At 49.4% G+C, this 17,500-nt stretch overlaps 1 protein-coding gene across 5 annotated transcripts in view; it reads right to left on the bottom strand.

Moving 5' to 3' along the window:
• ptprsa (protein tyrosine phosphatase receptor type Sa) overlaps window positions 1-17,500 on the bottom strand; it is a 218,320-nt gene that overhangs the window by 48,996 nt on the left and 151,824 nt on the right. For all 5 annotated transcript variants that reach the window (XM_042708883.1, XM_042708884.1, XM_042708885.1 and 2 more), the window contains exons 11-17: window positions 14,287-14,556; window positions 13,536-14,117; window positions 13,074-13,198; window positions 12,627-12,771; window positions 3,716-4,024; window positions 1,794-1,987; window positions 327-353 (exon numbers count right to left, since the gene is read on the bottom strand). In XM_042708883.1, the coding sequence (XP_042564817.1) occupies window positions 327-353; window positions 1,794-1,987; window positions 3,716-4,024; window positions 12,627-12,771; window positions 13,074-13,198; window positions 13,536-14,117; window positions 14,287-14,556 (1,652 nt within the window). The remainder of the gene's footprint in view (window positions 1-326; window positions 354-1,793; window positions 1,988-3,715; window positions 4,025-12,626; window positions 12,772-13,073; window positions 13,199-13,535; window positions 14,118-14,286; window positions 14,557-17,500) is intronic.

The following is a 17,500-nucleotide window of genomic DNA, read 5'->3' as shown; positions in this document are numbered from 1 at the left end:
TAATGCTAATGTTAGCAGTCATACTAACGCTAGTAGCAATGCTAATGCCAGCGATAACTTAGCTAAAGTTAAAGTATTCAGCAGCATTATCCAAAGTGACTTTGGCTAAACATTTAATTTAGCTAACAGTGCTAATGGTAGGGATAATGCTAACGATAACGCAAATGCCAGCAGCAAAGCTAATGCTAATCCTGGCCGTTGGCATGTGAGAAGCTGGAAACATATATGGGGTGTCTGGGGATGCACAGCAGCTGGGTGATGCAGTGCCCCCAGGGGCATGAGGGGGGCAGACGAGGCACGCGGGCACACAGGGATGCCATACTCACGTAGTCGACCGACTCGTCGGTTTCCCACTGCGCTCCCCACGCAAGGAGAGCAAGCGAGGGAGGGAGAGAGCGATCAGAAAGAGAAAGAGGAAGAGAGAGAGAGAGAGAGAGAGAGAGAGAAAGAGGGGGGGAAATCAGAGAGTGAGAAGGAGTGAAAGCTGTCGGAAGGAGGGATGGGGGTGGGAGGAGGAGATAGGGGTGAGGTTCCTGTTTATAAATAGCTCACCATGTTCCTGTTTGAGTCCATATTATGGGGGAGAGTTGGTAGTCAGTGAGGAGTGTGAACTCCTGTTTCATTCCTCTTGTGTGTGTGTGTGTGTGTGTGTATGTGTGTGCGTGCGTGTGTGTGTGCTACAGGGCAAGGAGGGTTTATAAACCTCTGCAGGAGGAGGAACTGCTGCCAGTACAAACACTGCCACGGCACAGTGCACCCGAGGTAACGTGTGTGTGTGTGTGTGTGTGTGTCTGTGTGTGTGTGTGTGTGTGTGTGTGTGTGTGTGTGTGTGTGTGTCTGGATCCGCTCCTGTCGGGAGGATATGGAACACATGCTGCTACTTTTCCCAGCCTGTGATTGGCTGTGAGGGCTGGGAGCCATGGCAATGGCAGTTCAGAGAGAAAGGAGATTTGTGTGTGTTGTTTCGACAGCAGACAGCTTTATAAATCCCCCATTGTGTTCCTGTGCATTTTAATTCCTCCTGCATTCTCCTGCCCTCCTCAACAGACCCTATCGATCTGTTCTCTTATGACACACACACACACACACACACACACACACACACACACACACACACACACACACACACACACACAGCGCTTTGTGTATGGGGGCAGAACTACAATCAGCCTCAGAGTGAATGGGAGCGAGAGGAATGGAATCAAACACAGAAAAAAGGGGGATGGAGAGAGGGATGGAATCAAACACAGAAAAGGGGGATGGAGAGAGAAGGATGAGGAGAGGGATGGAATCAAACACAGAAAAGGGGGATGAGAGAGAAGGATAAGGAGAGAGGGATGGAAGAAGGACAAAAAGAAAGTGGTGCAAACTAAACAACAGAGGGACAAACGCATGAGCCAACAGGGACAGGAAGAGAGGGATGAATGATAAAGGACAGGAAGAGGGGGATGAATGATGAAGGACAGGGAGAGAGGAAGGAAGGACAGGAAGAGAGGGATGGACACTGAAGGACAGGGCCTCTGTGACCATTACACCCAAAATAAGCTGTCTGTGGTCCACAGACGGCAGACAAAGGTGTGCTCCTGTGTGTGTGTGTGTGTGTGTGTGTGTGTGTGTGTCTGTGTGTGTGTGTGTGTGTGTGTGTTTGTGTTTGTGTGAGAGAGAGATTTAGCTGGAGGAGGACTGCTATTTGTAGGAGATTTGTTGGTCTGCACATGTGTGGGTGTGTGTATGAGTATGTGTGTTTGTCTGCATGTGTGTGTGTGTGTGTGTGTGTGTGTGTGTGTGTTTACCTGTGCGTCGGCGAGCATGACGTCCTTGATGAGTGGCAGGCCGCGTGACTCTCCGTTCTCCATGCGCACGTAGTGCACCTGGTAGCCGCGGATCTGGCCGTGCTGCCGCCCCGGCTGCAGCGAGCGCCACGTCACCTTAATCGCCGTGGAGTTCAACACCTCCACCTCCGCACGACGAGGGGGGCCGCCGGGCACTAAGGGGGTGGGGGTCAGAGGTCAGTACTCAGGCACACTCCAAATTACGACACTAAGCTACCAACCAAGCACCAGATCAGGGATAGCTGAGCAGCTGGTATCTCAGCAGGTCTGAATCAATAATCAGTTCAAATCATTTTGTAATAGTTTTTGCCTACATAGTAACAGAGATGAGTTTAAGATTAGTCCGTTGTCATAGGAATCAGTAGTACTGGGTAGAAAAACCTCTAAGACCGCTCTACTGCTAGTATTCTATACTGCTAGTATCCTCTACTGCTAGTATCCTCTACTGCTAGTATTCTATACTGCTAGTATCCTCTACTGCTAGTATCCTCTACTGCTAGTATCCTCTACTGCTAGTATTCTATACTGCTAGTATCCTCTACTGCTAGTATCCTCTACTGCTAGTATCCTCTAAGATTGGTCGACTCTACTAGTGTATTCATCAGAGCTGTGTGGTAGTATGGATAAGCACTGTGGCCATGACAACAGCCATCAAAGGGCACTGAGGGGTAGAGAAAGGACTGAGCACACACACACACACACACACACGCACGCACGCACGCACGCACGCACGCACGCACGCACGCACGCACACACGCACACACGCACGCACGCGCTAGACAGTCCCGGGGTTCCAAGCAAAGGGGACATAAAGCTGAGCTCCCCAGAGAAGTGCCCCCACTCTCACCCGGGCTCACACATACAACTGCCTCCCCACACACACACACACATGCACACACACACACACACGTACATACACACACACGCACACACAGACACACACACACACACACACACACACACACACACACACACAGACACATCCATCACTGGGCAGAAGCATACTGTCAGTCTGGGGGAAGCTGGGATGGAGAGCGGAGGGCAAAGCTCACTGTGTTCTATATTGATTAGCAGCTTGTCTCTGCACTGAGCTATCCATCAGCAGGGGGAAGAGAGGGATAGAGTGAGAGAGAGGGAAAAGAAGGGGAGAGAGAGAGAGACAGATGAGAGGGAGAGAAAAGATAGATAGATAGAAGGAGAAAGAAATAGTTAAGAGAGAGAGAAAGAGGAGGAGGAGGAGGGAGAATAAGAGGTAGACGAGAGATTTGGAAACATAAAAGATCACAATGACCAGGGTTATGGTTCATGTGTCAGATTTAATGGAGAGATGTCTCTCTCTCTCTCTCTCACACTCTCACACACACTCATACACTGTGCTCTAACAGACAGAACAGTCTTGGATCTCTCTTAAATTTCCCTCGGGATTAATAAAGTATCCATCTATCTATCTATCTATCTATCTATCTATCTTAAACATTTATATCTCTATCTGCTTCATCTCTGTCAGGCTTAATATTCATCAAGTTATGAATATTACAGAACTGATAGCAAACTCATCATCACCATGTCATCATGCATATGAGATTATGAGGAATACAAAAGATATCTGTAGAGTATAAAAGATACTCTAAAATATATATGTCCATGTATTTTTAAATGTACAGGCGTATAGTACATTCACAGTATATATGGAAAATGAGTAACTGCAACTATCTGTTGCCATGGTAATACCGCCGTGATGACATGCTCATGCAAACATTTCCAAAAAGCAAGGAACAAGTGCACTGAGAAGCCTTATCCACTGCACACACAGCTGTGATGAGTTGAGTCACTGCTGTGTACTGTGTGTGTGTGTGTGTGTGTGTGTGTGTGTGTGTCCGTACCATCCTCGTCGGTGCGGCAGACGAGCGGGTCGCTGTAGGGCCCGCGGCCCTTGGAAGTGGAGGCGGCCACGCTCACGCTGTACTGGGTCCACTTCTCCAAGCCCTGCAGGACCAGCTGCTGGGCACTAGGGGGCGCATCAGGCACCCTCAGCTCCCCCGCGCCCACCTCCGCTCCCTCCACCTGGTGGCTCACTACGTACCCCGTCAGCTCGCCGTTCTGGCTCTCCGCCGACGGGGGCAGCCAACTTACCAGCAGGGAGGTGGAGCTGGCGCCGGAGCACTTCACGTCTTGAGGGGGGGCAGAGGGCTCTGGTGGGGGGAGGGGAGGGGGGGAGGAGTAGGGGGGGGCGGGGGCAGGAGGGAAGGGGGTAACAAAAAAACAAAAAGATGGGAGAGAAAAACAAAATGATAAAAGGGAAAAAGGAACCAAAAACCAAGCAATATGTAACACAAAGCATCAGGCAACACCAACATGGAAGATAAAACAAAACAGAAGTTGAACAGAAAGAGACCAGACTCCAAAGGGCAAATGCAAATGGAAAGAAATAAACAGACACACAAAGCAACGACAACGCTTCATGCATGACAATGAGCCTGCTAGTCTTGCCCTGGGTGAGTGTGAGTGTGTGTGTGGGGGTGGGGGTGCGTGTGCATTTGTGTGTATTTGTGTGCGTGCCTTCGTAATTGTGTGTGTGCACATGCATGCATGTTTGTGTACAAGCATGTGTGTGAGGGGCTTGTGTGCATGCGTGTGTGAGGGTGTGCCTGTGCATGTGTGTGTCTGAGTGTGTGTGTGTGTGTGTGTGTGTACGTGTGCATGGCCTACAGGATATTGATTTAAAGCTCAGTAGCTGCAGCCTCTCTCTGAGTGCTTTTTTACTGCCTCCAGTCAAACCCTCTGACGGCGGGGCTGTGTGTGTGGCTGGGGGGTGGGGACAGGCGGGAGGTAGTGTGTTTTATTAGTAATTCAGTAGAGTGCCTTGGGTCTGTGCTTTTTCTTCTTTAGAGGTTTTTCTTGCAGGGCAGGGCACTCTTGCAAAGCATATTGGGAGTTACACATGTGTGAAGAAGAGGGAGGAGAGGGGCTTCCACTACTGGGTGGCCAGGATTGGGAAAGTGTGTGTGTGTGTGTGTGTGTGTGTGTGTGTGTGTGTGTGTGTGGGTGTGTGTGTGCTTGTGTGTGTGTGTGTGTATGTGTGTGTGTTTGACTGTGTATGTGTATGTGCTTGTGTGAGTGCGTTTTTAGTGTGACTTTAAGAGAGCTGCGTGTGTATGTGCATATGTATGTGTGTGTGTGTGAGTGTGTGTGTGTGTGCTTGATGGGGGTTGTGTGTGCATGAGTGAATGTGTGGGTGTGTGTGTGTGTGTGTGTGTGTGTGTGTGTGTACGTGTGAGTGTGTGTTGTGGGGAGGGGGGAATGTTTCATTCTCTCCCTTTACAGGAAATGAAACTGCTCCTACCCCCCTCCTGTGTGTGAGCGTGTGTGTGTGTGTGTGAGTATGTGTATGAGTGTGTGTGTGAGTGTGTGTTGACTTGTGTGTTGTCTCTCTCCCTAAAATTCTTGAATGAATCGGTTTATAAGACGTGTACCAATGTTTCGGCATATCCAGAGCTGTGGCAGCTGCCAGGGTCGCTATTAATCTCTGTCTGTGGTTCAAACGAGATGGATGGGGGGGTGGGGGCGGGTGCATTCCACGGAGACCAAACACACCAAATTAAAAGCCAATCAACAAGCACATGAACCAAAAACGTCTCATTTGCAAGACAACAAGAGGAGCTCTGCACGAGCTCGGGGGGAGAGGGATGTGAGCACTGAAACAAAGCTGATCTGACAAATGGGGCTGGAGCAACACAAAGGCATCTGGAAACCAGACTCAAAAAATGCAAAGGAACATTAGAATCCAAAAACACGTCAACTGAGAAACATGGAAAAACAGACAAATAATGGCGCTTTCGAAGATCAAGAAATAATGACAAACATGATCATCGTGAGTCGTAGTCGTCATCATACGTACCTTGCTTCCTTCACACACTAACTTTCACAGACTTTCTTACCGCGAGCACCCAACTGAGAGAGCTCAAGCACAAGCTCTCAGCATTGGTGGGTCACAGCTCTCTCCCTCTGTCTGGGAGATCACAAGACATCTCTAAACTTCTCATCCAATTAGAATCAGCCTTCGGGCCAATCCCAGCCAATCCTGGAGGAGGATGTTGGTGTGTGGGTGACCAGAGGGAGAGAGCTGGCCCTGTGCTTCTGACAGGACTGCACTAGACTCTCCGTATGGGGCCACCAGGGTCCACAGCACAGGTGTGTGTGTGTGTGTGTGTGTGTGTGTGTGAGAGAGAGAGTCTCATCCACAGAGGAATCCCGTCTATAATTATGGTTTCAGTGTGAGGCTTGGACTGGCCCGAGTGGCTCATGTGTAAAATAAATGTCTAACATGGGGGGGGCAAACTAATTAATATTACACTTAGCACATCCTTAGCACGCCCGCTCAGATGTGTGTGTGTGTCTGTGTGTGTTCTCTCTCCATCTCTTACACTACTCTATTTTACCTTGTGGGCTTATTTACTCATGGTTTTAGCAGCCTTGGCTCCATGTAGCTGAAATACCACTGCAGACTTTAAATGTCAGGATTGATTGTCCACGCAGGCAGCCAGACAGGCAGGCAGGCAGGCAGGCAGGCAGGCAGGCAGACAGGGCTGGAGGAGCCCAGGCAAAGAGACTGTCTCCGCCATGAAGTTCCATCTGAAGAGGCCAGATTATGGATGCCTGTCACTGTGGTGGGTGATGACTGCTGGAGAGGCAGAGAGTGGCCTGCTCTTCAGCTGTGTAGTGTGTGTGTGTGTGTGTGTGTGTGTTTTCTCTTTGTGTGTGTCTAGGTGAGGAGACGCTATCGTCTCATATAATCTCACCTCGTCTCGCTGAAAGCTGAATGGCTTTGACATACTGAGAGCAGCCGTTCAAGATGGAAGGACCAGAAGACTTTTATGCCCATGATAAAAATGTCACATCTCTGCAACACCAGTGTGTGTGTGTGTGTGTGCGTTTCAGTAGAGCCTTTCGTTGTCAGTGTGACACTAGGCACAATTTGTCATAATTAAGGAATGAATCAGTGGTTCTGCCAAATGGCAGCTCTCACACACGCACAGTGCTACACCTAAAATCTAAAAAAACTACAGCAATTAGGCTGCCAGGGGATTTAGCGGGGGTGAAAAAGCAGTACAGCTGTGTGTGTTTGAGAAAGGCACTTAACACACTTAACGCGTGGCTTCAATTAGGTGAGCGTGGTTGGTTGTGTGATGTAAAACACGCAAAACGTCCCTGTTATTCCATGAATATAACATAAATAAGGTGTGCAAGTGTCAGCAGTGTGCCATTACATAAACATTAGATTATGAGTGTGTGTGCGTGTGTGTGTGGGTGTATGAACATTGGGATTCTCCTATGGTGGGATCTCTCCAGGCCCTAGTGTTGATCCTGGGTCCCCAGTCTAACCCTGCTACCCTGCAGAGGGACGCCTCTGCCTGGGTGTGTGTGACTGGCATGGGTTCCCAGGGTGCTGTGTGTGTGTGTGTGTGTGTGTGGACCCTCGTGACCCACATCAGAACAGGGCCGGCGCTGATCCGAACCAACTGGCCCGGGGCTCAGCGGTATTCCAGAGTGCCCTGCTTCCAGGGGCGACCGTCGCCACCCACCGACATGCCCGGCAACGGAGCGTCTGTTTCTCCACCCCTCTTCCTCCACCCTGCAGGATGCTACGACATCACTACGGCTACACCCTCTGGTCAAAAGGAACCGAGCTCACACAGCTTATCTGTGAGGCGCTTTCAGGGGCTGCGTCACGGGTGTTATAGCGCTACAGGTGTTTTGTGGGGTTGGAGGGATGAGGGTAGGTTTAGAGGGTAAGAGAATGCTCCGTTGCACCCCACCCTGCAAGCGAGGGTGAGGGGCACCGGTCTGTGATGGGTAGGATGGCCCCCCCCCCACCATGAACTGGCTTAGCTGGCTGACTGAACTGGACTGGACTGGACTGGACTGACTGCACACAGAAACTCAGAAGCCTGCAGACATTGCCCCTGTTGTAAGAGGCTGACAGGAAACCAAGAGAAACACCACAGACACAGCAGCTCTGCCTTTCAGACGGAGCGAGGAGTCCAGCCTGCCGGGAGCAGCGGGTAATGGCTCACTATGTGTGTGTGTGTGTGTGAGGCTGTACCTACGTGCTGGTGTGTGTGTGTGAGTGTGTGTGTGTGAGGCTCTAGCTACGTGCTGGTGTGTGTGTGTGTGTGTGTGTATGTGTGTGAGTGTGAGGAAGGCTCTGTCTGTTTGGCTGAGTGTGAGGCGAAAGGCTCTAACTTGGTGTGTGTTGGTAGCGAGGGATGTGTGTGTGGTGTGTGTTGGAATGTGTGAGGGGCACTCTGTGTGTTTTTGCTGCCATGATGAGTTGCTATGGTTTCTTACTGCGTCCCATCACTGCTCAAACAAGAGTACCCGGGGACTACCCACAGGTGGACCAAACATAAACATCATGGATTCATTATATGCAGAAAGTGTGTGTGTGTGTGTGAGTGTGTGTGTGTTTAATGAGGACGCCTGACAACACTTGCAGGGGTAATTGGATTCAAAGCTGAGGGGAGCAGAAGGTGTGGACGCTGCACACACACACACACACATTGGTGTGTGTGAGAGATAACAGCTGTTGGCTAAGTATATGGGGCTGTAAAAAAACAAAAAAGACTGTAAAAAAGTGTGTTTGGTGTATATGGTATATATCTGAGCATAATGTAATCTGAGTAGAATGCAATGCTGTGTCGCAGTGGCATGTAAGAGTGGTGTGTTAGGTTAGCATCTTACATAAGTCTTACATAAGGGTTCTATGTTAGAGCAATTATTTAGTGCATGAAGTTACAGCAGCTTGTTTACATTACAGTGTAATGTTAATTAGGATAGGCTAACGCACTGTGTCTGTGATAGATTAATATATTTCAGAGCCATTAGCATCAGCGTGTAATGTCAGCTAGGCTAAGCTAACGCATTGTGTCAGATAGATTAATATACTTCAAATTCATTAGCATAAGCGTGTAATGTTAGCTAGGTTAACGCACTGTGTCAGATAGATTCATATATTTCAGAGCCATAAGCATCAGTGTGTAATGTTAGCTAGGCTAACGCACTGTGTCAGATTCATATATTTCAGAGCAATTAGCATCACTTCAAGCCAGGCAGATTGGACTTCTCAAAAGCATGACACACTTACCTTCCACGCGTCCACATGACAATCTGTTAGTAAACGTTGCATTAGTGCGGAAGAGTGTGTGTGCATGTTTGTGCATGTGTGTATGTTTGTGTGTGTGTGTGTGCATGGTTGTGCGTGTGTTGGGTTTAGATGGGCTATATTATTTCTGCCTGACTACTGTCATCTGTCTATCTGTTACTCCTGAAGACGGGCCCGGTGTGACTGCCCTCTACTGGTCGAAGGACTGCAGCGCTCAGACTCTCTCTAACAGCAGAGAGTGGGAGAAAGAGCGCCACTTAAGCCGTTTTTCCATGCAAATAGCTTTGCTCTGCGTGGCTTCAGTCAGCTTTGCCTGTCAACCAAGCACTGGATTTGGATTTCCATATATTAGGGTCTACTCGCTTGGGGGTATCCATGCTCGCATTAATGTTAGCTGTTTCTAATTTGTGTTAGGGTTAGCTTGCTAGCTTGCTAGTTCTTCAGATAAAAATGGTATTTAACAATGGAATTTATCGAGTTTGTACCACGTGTGACATTGAGAGAATATGTTTATTTTCTTAATTCAATGTCTAAACTGTGGTACAAAGTTTACCATTTACTATCGTTGTTATAATTACTATTCAAATTCACTATACAGATTACAGATCTGCTTCATACATGTCTTGATATACAAAAATACAGATACACTATGGCGGGCACGGAAAGTTGACTGGCCCAATCACAAAAGAGATAGTATCTTTGAGGTGGCCCTATTGCAGTTTGGCCCTGCTCAGGAGTAGGGTCCACAAACGCGATGCGGTGTGCCGCAGTTTGGCGCCGTTCAACTTTTAATGGAAATTAAAATTGGAAATCAAAAATCGCAGATGGAAAAACACCCAAACAATGCCTTCGGCTCAGCAGGGGGGCCACACACAGGATTCTCAGTGTAACATAGTAATGCGCTAATGCTAACACTAACTAACACAGGCTTCTCAGTGTAATGGAGGTATGCGATAATGCTAACGCTAAGTAACACAGGCTTCTCAGCGTAACTGAGATACGCGCTAATGCTAACGCTAAGTAACACTGCATCTCTGACTGTCTTGTCAAAAGAAGACGAACACTTTGGCAGGAGCGGAGAGCAATACGGCTTGCTCCTCCCAAACCACACCAGAAAATCACTTTCACTTTTAAAATAATAACAACGTATAACCAAACAGAAAGGAGACAAGGGGGTGTTTGCTAAAACTAACAAGGAAAACAAGTACATGTGAGCAAGAGAGAGAGAGAAAGAGAGAGAGAGAAAGGACGAACAAGAAGTGTATCCAATCCAACCTGCTTGCAGTTTACCAAGAAAACAATAATGCAACACCAATATACATAAAAGGACTCAGACACACACACACACACACACACACACACACACACACACACACACACACACACACACACACATATACTGTATATATATATATATATATATATACATACAAAAAGATGTGGCAGAAACATTATGAAGGCTCATGCCCGGCTTGGCCAGTGACTGGGATGCAGTGACAGGTTCTCCACATTGCCCCCAAGGGGTAACTGAAGGGTTGGCAACAGGTGGGGGTGGGGTTGAGGGGTGGAGGGGAACATGCAGCAGTTGCTCTTTCTTTCAGAGAGGTAAGTGACGAGCAAACACACAAACACACACACACACACACACACACACACACACACACACACCCACACTTACACCAAAAGCAAAACTCCCAGAGAATGTGATCATGTGACCCACAGTGCTACTGTCTAAACCATAAAATAAAAGCCAAAAGAGGAAATGTAAAGTAAAGTAAAGAAAGTGGAAATGTGTGTAAAGTAAAGCAAAGTGTGTAAAGAAAGTGTCATTTGACTGCCATGGCTTTCCTTCAGATGGTCACCCTCATGTCACACACACTCCCTATACACCCCCGAGGACCTCACCCCTGTGTGTGTGTGTGTGTGTGTGTGTGTGTGTGTGTGAGAGGTGAGATGTGGTCTACTAAGAGAGCAGTCCAGAGGCAGGATGAAGAGCTGCATGTTTAAAGGCCGATAGCAGGGATGCCTCAAACTGCTGAGCTGGCTGCGGACCTGAATTAGGCTGGGAGTCTGTGTGTGTGTGTGTTTTACTGTGTATGTATGCTTTTGTGTGTGTGTTTTACTGTGTACGTATGCTTGTGTATGAATGATTTTGTATGTTTGTTTGTGTGTGTGTGTGTGTGTGTGTGTGTGTGTGTGTGTGTGTTTGCACACTCATCCTCTCTGCCACATGCTCTAAATATTTTATAAACCCAACTGGCACCTCATCCGAATCATGATGTCACCTTGGTGAGGTTTATTTTTGGGTGAGGGGGGGCTGGGGGTGTAAATAATTCAGATCCTGCCCAACTCTTGAGTGAACGTGAGAGCGCGCAGCCACGGATATGTCTCTATGTATGTGTAAGTGAGTGTGTGTGTGTGTGTTTATATGTGTTTCTGTATGTGTGTGTGTTTGTGGTCCTCAGTCTCTAGCTACCAGCTCGGAGGGCAGCAGAGGGGAAAGCCATGGCAGTCACCAGAGCCAGTGACATCATCAGTGACATCATCTGTGTGGCTTCTTGGCAAGGGGGAAGAGAGAGGGGAGAGAGAGAGAGAGAGAGAGGGACGCGAGACACTTGTTGCTGATGGATGAACGAGTGATATGGACCAAAGGGAGAGAAAATATTCAAACGAAGATGAGGAAAAAGATAAAGAAGCTACAAAAGAACCACGCTGTAATCCTCTCACTGCGACTCGCTCTGGCTTGACCCCTGGCTTGACCCCTGGAGCAGAGCACAGTCCACTCACACGGAACAACCAGGACAAGAAGAGGAGTTTGCAGGCAATGAAAAGGAAAGCCTAACTGGCAGGTTGGTGAGGTGACAATCAGCCAACCATATCTCCCGAACACGGACCCACACACAGCGGCAGCCTGCTACTGACCCGGTTCTGTGGGCTGGGTTCCGGCCCGGCATTAGCCACTGTGTGAGATCACATTGACACATTGACAACTTTTGCGTGCTGCGGAGCTGTGCTGTGGGCCTCCTGACCGCTGGGGTCACGCTAGAGAAAACAAACATCATTCGTTAACATCCAGAACACACTGCGTCTCAAAGTCCCCACACACACATGCGAAACACACCCCACATCAAGAAACACTCCACATGGCATCCAACAGCAGGAGAAAACCCCCAGAAATCTCTGGGAAAGAGGAAAGAGTTTGTTGTTAACAGTTGTGAGTGTGAGTGTGTGTGTGTTTGTGTCTGTCCAGCTGTGGTTGAAGAGGAAGAGATGCTTGGCCTCTAGTCCTGGCCTTAGCAGGAGCCTGAAACTCCCTGTCCTCTCTCCACAACTGCAGACACACTGCTTCTGTTCTGGTGAGGGAGGGGGGAGAGAAACATACCACCCCCCCCCCCCAGCACACACACACACACACCAGTCACACAGAGTTCGTGTCCTCAAAATGCATTTACTTCTGCAGACCACCCAGGGGAAACACACACACACACACACACACACACACACACACAAACAATTTATATCTAGATGTTCTTGGCTTTGGAGAAATAAACATACACTCTCTCTCTCACACACACACAAAGCCCTGGACCCTGTGAGAGGGAGTGGGCGCGGAGAAGGGAAGTGGTACTTACTGGCTTGGGAGGTCTTCTGGGAGATCTCACTGGTGAAGGCACCGATGCCCGATTTGGAGATGGCTGCCAGAGAGAAGAGGTACTCAGTGTTGGGCTTCAGCCCCTCCACCACGTACGAGGACGAGGCCCCGAACTTTTTAGTCACCTGTGTGTGAGACAGATACTTCACATTAGGAGGCCATGGGATACAGGAGAATACTGAAGCTGTGTGTGTGTGTGTAAGAGAGAGAGAAAGAGAGAGATGACTGCACCAAAGCTGGAGGTCTCTGTTGTTTCCACTTCCTTTCATCACCTTGTGTGTGGCCTCTGGTGTATATGTGGGTATGTGTGTTGTGTTGTGTGTGTGTGTGTGTTGTGTGTGTGTGTTGTATGTGCGTGTGTGTGTGTGTGTGTGTGTGTGTGTGTGTGTGTGTGTGTGTGCGTCTGTGTGTGTGTGTGCAGTCCCACCTCGCTGCCTTTGGCTCCTTCTCTATAGCGGAGCTCATAGTTCAGGTTCCCTGCGGTCTCCCAGGTGAGCTCGATACTGGTGTCAGACACCGCCCCCACCTGGAACTTCTCCGGCTGGCCAGGAACTGCAGGATGAAAACGCATCAACAGGATTACAGCAGTGATTATTATTGCACACATCAAAGCACTTACACACACTAACACACACGCACACGCACACACACCCACGCGCACACGCACGCACATACACACGTCAGACACCGCCCCCAACTGGGACTTCTCAGGCTGGCTGGTGTGTTTGTGAGTTTATGTGTGCTTCTGTGTGTGTTTATATGAAAGTGTGTGTGTGAAGGTGAGTGTCTGTGTGAAAGAGTATATTTGAGAATGTTTATGTGTGTGTGTGTGTGTGTGTGTGTGAGTGTGTGTGTGTGTGAGAGAAGCAGTGAGAGAAAACACACTCACCCCCCAGGACCATTTTGACCTGTATGGGGTCTGAGGGCGGCCCGTCTCCTACGGAGGTGAACGCCAGGACGCGGATGGTGTAGGTCTCGCTGGAGACCAGGCTCTGGATGGTGGTGAGGACGCTGTCCTGCACGTTGTGGATCTGCCACTGGCTGAGCGGCTGGCTGTCGTCCATGGTGTAGTAGACGCGGTAGCCCTTGATCTGGCCGTTGGGCTCCTCGGGCTCGTCCCAGCGCACCACCACGGTGTTAGCGGAGATGATGCGCGCCTGCACGCTCCTGGGGGGGCTGGCGGGGGCCTGCTCGCCCGTGCGCGCCTCCACCGGCTCACTTGGCGGGCCCTGGCCGATGGTGTTGAAGGCGGAGACGCGGATCTCGTAGTCGGTGTTGGGCGAGAGGCCGCCGATGCTGTAGCGCGTGGTGGTGATGCCGTCCATGGTCTCGTACTTGCTGTCGACCGTCTTGCCGCGGTACTGGATGATGTAGTGGAGCACCGGGTCAGGGTTGCCGCTGTCCCAAGTGATGGTGATGCTGGTCGCCGTGGTTTCGGTTACCATGGGGGTGCCAGGGGGTTTGGGCAGGGCTGGAGGGCGAGAGGATGAGAACAAAAGGTACAAAAAGAGGGAACACAAATGTACCATTTTGAATGGATTCCACATAACTGACAAACTCTTTTATGGACAATTTGGATGAAGGCGACCTTTTCCTAGGGGACTAGTTGCATGTGTGTGTGTGTGTGAGGCCGTCCTTACACTTGACGGTGATCTGAGACACGGCCTCGATGATGCCCAGACTGCTCATGGCCACGCAGGTGTAGTTGGCCGACTCGTGGATGCCGTCCAGCGCCAGCACGTTGCGGCCCACGGGCATCTCGTCCTCGGGCGTCAGGTCCTCGGAGTTCAGCATCCACTTGACGTAGGGCATGGGCGAGCCCACCGCCACACACGTGATGTTCACGCTGCCGCCCGGCATGATCTCGTGGTTGGTGGGGAAAATGGAGAAGCGCGGGGGGACGCGGCGGACTAGGGGGGGGGAGGGAGGGGAGAGGGGGGGGAAGCAGAGACAGAGAGAGGTGACAGACAGGCCGATGAAAATGGGCCCTTCTCTTTAGAACCGCAGCATAGTTTAAAGAAAGGACAACAGATGGTAAATGACACCAAAAACAGAAAGACAAACATAAATCTAAAGGGTTTTCTCTTCAGAGAGGGACAAACAAACCCAAAACCATGATAATGAACTAAGACTAACATAACTGCTTCACCAACAATATAGATTCACATTAAAGCAACAGGTCATAGCAACAAGGTTCCATTGACCAAGATTGGACCCATCACAGCACAGTTATTTTCACAAAAATCTATTAGGAGTTTCTCATCTTATCACCTGGTCTACTCCCCCCCCCCCCGCCCCCTCTCTCTCCTCCATAACACCCAACTAAAAGAGAATAGAACTTCAAATCTCTAGATCGTTAGGTCTCTAGAACACTAGAAGAACTCTAGATTTCTTGAACAGTAGAACTCTGGACCTCTAGAACATTCTGCTCTGTCAGGTGAGGCAGGAGCAGGTCATGCGGAGCTCCTGAGCCTGTGCACCGAGAGGCGCTGAGAAACGCTGAGGTCAGCCCTGCAGTCTCTTCTCCTCTGGCTAATCCCTTCTGATTCAAAGCTGCGGCCGCTCTCTCCTCTGCGCGCCAAAGAGAACTAAAAGCTGCCTGGCTGCTGTCGGCTGAAGATGAGAAACCTTAATGAGATTTTTGTGCGTCAGGGTAGATCAACTGGACAAAGCCTTTTTAAGATCTGACACCGTTCCATTGATAGATGCAGCTATCATTGTCACAGACATCATGCATAATAGGTTGAAATAAATAAATAAATGAGAAGAAGGGGCACCAGAGGTCTGACTGGTAGAAAATGCATAGAGGAATATAACTTAGGCTCGCTCGCATGCCCAGACAAAGGCGATTGGAGAGAAAAAGAGAAATATAAAAAGGAGACAGAGTGATAGAGAGAGAGAGGGGGAGGGGGGTGCGCACAAGAGAGTGACAGTTAGGAAGATAAGGGAGAGTGGGGGGGGGGAGGAGGGGGGGACCCACTTCAGTGGTGTAAAAGCTAATCTAGTTCTTGTTCTCCAGCCAGTGTGACCGAATGAGGCTGGAGCACACTGTCACATCGCAGCCCGTGGTACAAAACCAACACAAAACAATTAGAATACATCCAATGAACACTCGTGTCCCGCCGGCTGCTGGACAGCTAGCATGAGCGACTATCACGCTAGGTTCCCATTAAAGTACAAAAATAATAAACAGGTAAACAAACACAAGCACCTACACAGCAGGTCGAGGAACAACACATGAGATGCTGGTCTACCATGGCAACGAGCTCAAGAGATGCTGCATCTCTTAGGCACAGCATGTGATTGGTTGGAGATGTGATGGACAGGCCTGAGGACCAATGGGGCTGTGAGGAGGATAGAGTGGGTAGGACTCAACTGATTGTGGCTCTTCCATTCTTGGTCATGTTGCTTTTATTTATGGTTTGTGGTAAAGTTATAGTTTCTACATATGGTGTTAAGATTTTTAGCTTTCTAAGTGCAGGTTTTGTTTTCATGACAAGGGTTTTTAATTTAGTTTCCATGTTTTACTGACCACTAGTAAGAGAATGAGCTTCAGCACCAGTTTACCATTTATCTCATTGAGAGGTTAGATGAGTAACCTCATGCGTAGAGACTGGCTGGGCTCCACATGATTAGCATTAACGTACCATAGGCAGCCTCAGCCTTGGACTGAATGCAGTCAGAGAGGGACACACTACAAAATGAATCAAAGAAAGCACCCTCATCCCATCAACTACATCATACATCACTGACCACCAGTGTTAGACTGGAGAGAATCATTTTCACGAGTTTGGTTCCCCCAAGAATTGCCAAGGCAACCTGAGCACTAGTGAGTGCTGGCAGGGTCATGGGGTTGGGAGGCGGAGACTAGGGAGGTCATGGGTTTGGGAGGCGGAGACTAGACGGGTCATGGGGTTGGAAGGTGGAGACTAGAGGGGTAGGATGGAAGAGTAGATGAAGACTACCACGTAACCATGGTAACCATGCAAGCCTCAAAAACTCAGCGAGTCAGTGAGAGAGAGAGAGAAAGGGAGGGAGGGAGGGAGGATTACAGGTGTGTAGTTTGAGGAGTAAGGCCTAGTTCTGAGGACAGACAGACAGGCAGACAGAAAAACAGAGAGACAGGACACGAGGCAGGACAGACAGGACCCGGGCAGCATGACAGCAGACAGGCTTGAGAGACAGACATGATGGACACAAGGACACACAGTAGAAATGCTAATGTCAAAAGGTCAGGGTCAATGTTCATAAGTTGGGGGTAGAGGGGGTGGTTGGGGTAGACTGAGACCCTACTGTATGTCTGAGCTCTCACTCAATAGGGCTTGAAATCAGAGATTCAACTCCTTTCTTTTCTTTAGGGATGACGAGGGAAGGGGGTTGAGAAGGGCGGGGCTGGGCAGGGCAGGGCGGCAGTAGGAGGAGTCAGCAAACACACACATCAATCAAAATAGGATTCAGCTTTTCCATTCAGTAACCTTGTCATTTTCCATTAGAGAGAACATCTCCCCTCCTGCCCCCCTCATGTCTACAACTGCCCCTCCATCTGCCCCCACACCCCTCCAGTGGCGCTCACTCCGCACTCACTCTGAGCGTCTGACACGGAGCTCCACCCCTCGTGCGTGTGTGTGTGTGTGTGTGTGTGTGTGTGTGTGTGTGTGTGTGTGTGTGTGTGTGTGTAGAACTGCTGAGGCGGACAGCATTAAATGTCTCCTGCTTGCAAAACTGCTGAGGGCTCGAACACGAGCGGCAGTCCTGATAAATAATGAATTCATTCAGAGGACTTCCAGCTTCCAGTGGGCTCAGCCGCTAACACACACACACACACACACACACACACACACACACACACACACA

Source organism: Clupea harengus, chromosome 10, assembly GCF_900700415.2.
Source record: "Clupea harengus chromosome 10, Ch_v2.0.2, whole genome shotgun sequence".
Taxonomy (NCBI): domain Eukaryota; kingdom Metazoa; phylum Chordata; class Actinopteri; order Clupeiformes; family Clupeidae; genus Clupea; species Clupea harengus.
Note: the sequence above shows the minus strand (reverse complement) of the source record. Positions and strands in the feature narration are given on the sequence as shown.